The sequence below is a fragment of the Nestor notabilis genome, unplaced genomic scaffold (genome assembly GCF_000696875.1).
Source record: "Nestor notabilis isolate BGI_N333 unplaced genomic scaffold, ASM69687v1 scaffold27134, whole genome shotgun sequence".
Classification (NCBI taxonomy): domain Eukaryota; kingdom Metazoa; phylum Chordata; class Aves; order Psittaciformes; family Psittacidae; genus Nestor; species Nestor notabilis.
This window is the reverse complement of record NW_009924687.1, coordinates 1-7,270: the sequence shown is the minus strand read 5'-3', so window position 1 is coordinate 7,270 and position 7,270 is coordinate 1. Positions and strand designations below refer to the sequence as shown.

At 39.4% G+C, this 7,270-nt stretch overlaps 1 protein-coding gene across 1 annotated transcript; it reads right to left on the bottom strand.

Annotated features, from left to right (window-relative positions):
* Nucleotides 1-481: 481 nt before the first annotated feature.
* GCSH (glycine cleavage system protein H (aminomethyl carrier)) lies at nucleotides 482-6,903 on the bottom strand. The gene is made up of 5 exons (XM_010012726.1): nucleotides 6,813-6,903; nucleotides 4,056-4,135; nucleotides 2,834-2,897; nucleotides 1,177-1,308; nucleotides 482-605 (listed from the first exon to the last, which is right to left on the bottom strand). The coding sequence occupies exons 1-5, from the start codon at nucleotides 6,901-6,903 to the stop codon at nucleotides 514-516; spliced, it is 459 nt and encodes a 152-aa protein (XP_010011028.1). The 3' UTR covers nucleotides 482-513.
* Between the last annotated feature and the right edge of the window lie 367 nt (nucleotides 6,904-7,270).

Below are 7,270 nucleotides of genomic sequence, written 5' to 3'. Positions count from 1 at the left end.
TAATAAATTCTGTAAAGAAGTAAAAATCATGCAAAGAGGTAGTTCATATGGCTTCTCCTTCTTTTGGTATCATCCCCGCAACTATAATTAGGAAAAATATTAGGAGGTTGGGGAGACACCACTTTTCAGTATCTTGGGAGCATCACAAAAGTATTTCAACGAAAGCTCTAGTCCAGGTTATGAGAGCAGTCACGTGCCTACTTATTACCATATTACAGCTGTTGCTAATAAACTTGATTGTCAAATCATTCTTGGAAAGTATATATTTTAGCAAATAAATTTTGTATCCCAGTATATTACAGAAAACACCCTGAAGTTACATAAATCAGACCGAATTTAACATCTGCAGGTATACAGATGTTAAACATTTTTATCACTGTACTTATTTATGGCACTGTATACGTGATCATAAGTGGGATTTTTCAGGTTGCCAAAACTGGATATTCTGTACTTCACTGATTGACGACAAACTACACTGAAATATTTTTTATGGATTTATTTCATTATTCCAGCTCAGTCCTCAATGGATTTTACGTATTTCTCATAGGCATCTTCATTCATCAGTTCATCAGCAGGGTTTTCCACAGTCATCTTGATAAGCCAACCTGAAGTTAGGAAATGAAAAACAGTTGCTAATACCCTACAAGAAAGATCCATCCATGTCTCTGCGTTAGAAAAGTGCCCCCAGTAGGCTACAAGCCCTCTAACACTGGTACAATCAACAGCATTCCTTGTGCAGGCCAAACAATGTTTTAATACTTTTTTTGGTAAAATTAACAAACAACCTGTCATAAGAACTGGCCTTCTGAGCCAGACCAGCTGCCTAATTTAGTGCTGTCTGACAGCAGCATCAAGGAGACACTGTCTAAAAAGAGAGCCTGACCTCTCAGTATGATGAGCTGCTACAAGAGCAAAACAGAAATGTGATGAAGGGAAATAGATTTAAATGCAGCCACAGCCTATGTCTGAAAAGAACACGGTGTAAAACAGGTGTCAGCAAAGACCAGGCTACAATAATACTTTAACATTAAATTCTATTGGGCTTGAACTGTATTCAATATACCCCATTTAAACCTTCACACCATTAAACTGAAAGAACTAGGAATTGTAGAGCCATTTGTGCTAGCAAGAACCCGGGTGGTATTCATTATCCAAAAGATAAAAATGACATCTTACCATCTTGATAACAGGATTTATTGACGAGCCCTGGATTATCTGCAAGGGCATCATTAATTGCAGTCACCTCTCCTGTGAGGGGAGAGTAGAGTTCGCTAGCAGCTTTCACACTTTCCAAAGCTCCAAACTCATCTGGAACACAGAGGAAAACACAAAGCACTTTAGTTTGTCAGACGTTCTGGTGATGACCTCGCCGCTGAAGAAGTGTCTTGATCTTGAGCAAGGAAAACTGTCAGAGATTGAAGCCACCAGCTTTATGACAACAATCAGTAGTCTTAAATTTGAGATTTACGCTAGTAGGTAGCTGGCTACTACAGAAGGGATGGAAACTTCTTACTTCTAGTCTGACCCTTTGGCTAAAGCCCTGCAGCGTTTGGTATGTTATCAGGTTATAAGGAACCACATCCAGGTCTTGGGACAAGAGACATCAATAAGCCTTTTAACTACAATTCCAACCTTTTTATATATAATTTGGTTACAAATTAGACACAGCCACTATTTGAGAAATGCCAATTTTTCTTCAGAAACTCTATCAAGTGCTACATTTGCACTCAGAAAACACACATTAGTATTCAGAAGCACCACACTGGAATCACCCAGCTGCTCTTTCCTTTTTTTCTGATTGTAGGCAGTTATGGAAATGGTGTCTGGAGCAATACTAGTCCTGAGTTACTCCAAGTCACAAGCAAACAAGGCAGAAGCTGGAGGAACACGGAGCTGTCACGAGAGTAGATAGGCATCAGCAAGAGGAATCAGAGAACAACATGTTCTGGGAAAGCTTGGAATTAGGCTAAAGCCAGAATGGGTAGAAAAGAACTAAATGGAAATGAAATTCCTTCAGATAAAACTACAAGTTGGTTAATTAAAACCCTAAACTGAAAGACCTTTTGTCTAACATTCACCATTCAATGCGATGTACTAGATTTGGCCAAAACAGTTGCATATGAACCTATTCCACAAGTAGGATGGCAAAAGAGAGGCCTGCTACTTCACCACAGAAACTCTACTTTCTTTTTCTGCAACCTCTAAAGCTAATGACAACCTTTTCTTCATATCCTAGCGAAAGAGCTCTCTGTAAATACAGGAACAGGCTTTTATTTTCTACCTGTTAAAGCCCATCCTTCTTTAATATGGAAAATTATACAACTGAATGATTAAAAATGTAATAATCTGTACACTGCTAATGAGCAAAAACCTATGGTTACAGCTGATACCCCAAAATTACCGAGTCTGTGTGTTCACGGAAAAATTGGAGCTTGGTATCAATTAGATGCTTCACATTATGCAACTCATGAAATGCCTAACTGAATGTAAAAAGAATTACAAATAAGCCAGCCTGAACATTAGCAAGTCCAAATTAAAGCATAAATACTTTAAAAACAGAGCATAGGTAAAACTATTACCAAAAAACCTCAAATATTTTTAAAATAATTTCTTCACAGTTTAATAAGCAGGTATTTTCTGCTACCACACACGGTCTGACAGTGAGAGTTTGAAATAAAGCTCTCCTGTAGAAATAATCTGAATTTGTTTTGCATCCGGATGATTTGTAATGGTATAAATGAATATAAAGATTACTTCATAAAATTAATCTCTGCAAAGGGAGAGTGAGATGGATAGAATAATTACTTCATTAGAAATTAGAGCCAAAACTTACCGTGTTTACTCAATTTTGTCCCAATTTCTGGAAGACTACAGTAAACAACATCTCCTAATGCTTCCTTAAAAGAAAAACAAAAGCATCAAAGCATACATTAAAGAAACTATACATAGGAGAGAGCTGATACAGTAACTCTACAATCTGTATACAAGTAATCTCTGTCTCTAAATTTAGTTCTCATTCTTTTAGGACCACATATTTTTCCACTTTTTCTTTTTAAACATTTACCTTGGAAAAGAATGGTTTGTTATCATGCCCCAAATGCCCAATTATTGTTCATCTATTACAGTGTTAATAACCCGCAGGCTGAGTTACAAGGCATATATATACATCAGCTGATCTTCGCATCAGCTACAGTAACAGCTGTTTTAAAGGACAACAGTTCCCAATGACTGGAGGGAATTCCCTTTTTGTTACTTCCAGTGCAGACTGAAAGAAAATGCAGTGTTTCCTCTCCAGACACACGGACAGTTGGACAGTTTGTCCTGACTGACTGAATGAGCAGCCTTATCACCATAAGAATCAGCTCAACCAGAACAGGCGTCTCCCTCTTCACTGACTAATGTACCCTTATCTCACAAAAGTCTAGGGATCTTAGACATCATGGGAAATGGCTGATTGTCCTAATATTAATTAGGACAAGCATTAATTCCACTTAGTGACAGCTTCTCACGTAAGATTTTCTGCAGTTTCACATACAGTGAATCTTATTCTGAATTTGCCTGTGACCATTCCAGAGCAAGTACTTGCACGAGTACGAAACGATCCAAAGGAATTCCTATCCTAGAGCGACAAATACATGCCATGTTGTACTACTATTCACAATTGTTCTTTAGCCAGAGGGATTTAACTGTATTCATGTTCAAGGGAAATTTGACCTAAAAAGTGCACAATATCCTCTATGTAGCCGCAGAGACCTCAGGCCTTGTAAGAACTCAAGTAATAGAGGAGGTTTTGAATTCTCCTGAAGCACTGAATTTCTCATCAAATTCTGCTCTCCACGGGATCAATCTGAAATGATTCAGAATTTGTCAGGATGCTGAAGCAGCATTCACCTCAAAAAAATATATATATCCAAGTCCAAAGATCATGCTCAGCTGAGAGCATATGCAGTTAGAACAGCAAAAAACGGTAAAAAAACCTGTCCAAAGATGAAGGACAAGAGTAGGTATGCATAAATAAATATTGCAGACTTGGGTAAAGGGAGAGGGATCGATACCTGTGCAAAATTGCTGATTCCTACTGTTCCAATGCCATTTTCAACAGATATCCATTCATGCTTGTCTGTGAATTTGCGGGCTAAAATGAAACAAACTTGGAATTTCAGAAGTAAGTGACATGTTGCTCACTTAAATACAGTAGCATATTTGCAGGGTCAAACTGTGGTCGTTTCTTTAGTGAGGTCAGTTTTGTTAGTTTTTCTTGGAAAACAGGACATAAAATTTACAGAAGCATTTTGTTCTGCTCATGACACGCTTAGTGATGCAGCAGAAGCTCACTAGTTGTTCTGCTGCGAGTATTCTATCATGTGCAACCACCTAGAGACTGGTAACACGCAGGAGCAAAAGGAGTAGTTCTACTTCAAATAAAAGTCTAAGTCTGAAGCATATGTGTACTCATTTATATGATAGCACTGTGGCTTTTCAAGCGTATTTAGTTTCTGTTTCTGACAGCCACTTTATTATCCCAGGGAAGGCCAGGGTTAATGACTCGTTAGAAACCATCAGCATTACAGCATCTAATTCGAAGTACTTATAGCGCCATGAAGAAAAAAGTTGCAGCCTAGCTACCAAAAAGGGGCTGATCCCCTTCCCTGCTCCGACATTTCTTATAGAGTCTATTTCTCCCTGTTTAATGTTGTCACAGGTCTGGATAAAATTAAGGCAAATGATACAGGGCAAATTAATAAAGCTGTTCATACAGGCAACTGTTACTTAAGAGAATTTGCTCATTGTTACTACAGTTACTGTGAGAAGAACACCGTTATTCTGTATAGCTTTAAAATAAGCATAATTAAGACCCTGTTAAGACTTTTCACAGCAATCTTGCAATTCTACGTATATTTTAGGTCTGTAACATTCAGGACAGCTTGTACTGGCTTTTATTATTAGAAATTCTTCCTATAAAGTCATACGGAGAAACTTCAAAAGAAATGACTGAAATAGGCATATTTTTTCTCACTGACATTTTACCTGGAACTTTTCTTACTCGGAGCATTTTCAGCCTGCTTTGTCTGCTTTCTCAGTTCCATGGTTTCCATATGGATACCTCTCCCATTTTTACTAACTTATTTTTAATTTTCACTTGTAGCACCTATCCAATCAGGCAAGGGATGTGCTAGAAGCTGGAGAAGATAACTTCTTTAACAGAGCTCTCTGTGTGATGAGCGCCAGAGTAGCACAGCTGGACCTTTTCTTGAGTTCCAAATTCTCCCCTCAGGCTTTTCCTCTAGGCTGGACTCCTTATACTGGCTGCAGAAACTACGCCTGTGCGAATCCTTCTGTATTTTCTAAACATGAAGGAAAACAGAAGTTCTCCCTGTAGACCTGCTACAATCTTTCCACTCCAAGTCAGTCATATTTTAAGCTGTTTCAGTTGTAATGATCTTCTCATTTATGTCTGAACATGTTTAAGAGAAGCAAATCTCAGATAAAATGGTTTGTCTTTGAAGATGGTCCAAGTTTTACGGACCTCAGTAGAGCAATACATGTTTTTGTAAGTATAGTACACAAAAAAAAATTAGAGTAAAATGCAACTATCAAGTATTTTTCAGTGAGTCCTCACTCCAAAACCCCAGATAGTTTCAGGTAGCATTATTTCTACCTACAAAAATCCCTCAGGACATGTTCTGATGAACAGAAGAAATCAGAAGTCTTAAATCATTTTAGTTCAAGACATAAAACCCCCAGGAATTTCTTTGGAAACAAGTAATGAACCGTAAGAATGGAGAATGACGCAATCTCAAACCCAAGCTGAACATCTGTGACACTACATGTCACAAAGAAGCCTACCACTGTCTTTTTCTATGTAGGGTAATATTTATGTGGGGTATATAAATATATTGCATAAGATTAGTTTATAAGTCAAGGTTAAAAAAAATACTAAAAAGAACACCAGAAGACTTCCACGATCAGTTCAGAACAGAGCAGTAAAATGTTCTCAACAGTTGGAAGAGCACTGAAGTTTCTTGTAGGACAAAGAAAACAGTTAGAATTGAAAAACTCTAAGCATGCAACAAAACCACTGCAAGTAAAAGTCAAATTAAAGAGTTAATAAGTAATCTCAAAATCTGACCTTTGATCTTATGTGATCAGCTCACTAAATAAATCAAATTAAACAAATATGAACTGCCAAAGCACACCAAGTCTCTTCTGTGAGCATTCTTTTCCAGGAGAGCAGTGAAATTTACTCTAGCTTCATTCATTTCAACAGGCCCTTGGTATCAGCTTAAATAGCACATTCTGAATTCAGACCCTCATTTAACTTAACCTGCCTCTATTAAGTATTTCATAAATATATACCTGAAGAGTGAAGGAAAACTCACACCTCCACAAAGAGGCATATAACATTTTTCCTCTCTGCCTAAAACAAAAGCACAGTTTATGTTATTGCTTCAACTTATAGCTAAACAGTGGGTACATTAAACAATTAGAATAGAGAAAAAAGCTTAGATTTTGACTCAATTTGCAAATAAATGTGATTTCTCTCACTTGGTGCATAAGACAGTTAAGAAGAGAGGTAAAAAAAGCTATATGGAAAGAAATTTATAACCTCTTCTTAGTGGCAATCCTTATTTCTATCGCATATTCTCCTCTTCTCTCCTGCCTTTTCAAAATGTGTTTCCTGGGGTACTAAGTGGTATTTTTCAAACTTTCATCCGAAGGGAGCTTTGACAGCAGGAGAAACCTTGAGAATTAACTACATTAAGTGCAAAATCACACCAAGCAGCGACGTGCAGGCCCGTCTCCTGCCTCACCCCTTCCGTAGCTGCGCTGCACAGGAGCTGCTGAGGCAGAGCCCAACTCCTTTAGCCCAAACAGGCCCAAGGCGCTAAAACCCTGGCTCATGGCTCCTGTCAGCCCACCCAACCCAACTGCTGCCGGCCTCCTCCTCCTCCTCCTCCCGGCTGCGCCCCTTTCTGGTCCCGATGATGATGCTCCTCGGGCAAGGATCCGGGCACAAGCGACCCGCTTCCTTTGTCCAGCCCGCGTTCTCCTTGCTCGCCCCGCTCCGCACAGCCCCCGGCTGGGGCTGGATAACGGGCCAGCCACACTTGGCTGTAAGCTGCAGCACGGAGAGGAGAAGTCTCCTGGCAACTAACGGAGGCGAACTCGCTCCTCACGGGAGGAGGCAGCGGGAGGGTGTCAGCACCAGGGACAGGTGAGACCGCGCTCTCATTGCCCCCCACGGCTACGAACCCCCGCCGGGCTTCAG

Excerpts from the sequence above, each read along its gene's own strand:
- GCSH (XM_010012726.1), bottom strand. The coding sequence starts at position 6,903 with ATGAGCCAGGGTTTTAGCGCCTTGGGCCTGTTTGGGCTAAAGGAGTTG. Across the intron at positions 4,136-6,812 it reads GCAGCGCAGCTACGGAAGGG|CCCGCAAATTCACAGACAAG; the intron begins GTGAGGCAGGAG and ends GTTTCATTTTAG. Across the intron at positions 1,309-2,833 it reads GACAAAATTGAGTAAACACG|ATGAGTTTGGAGCTTTGGAA; the intron begins GTAAGTTTTGGC and ends TCTGTGTTCCAG.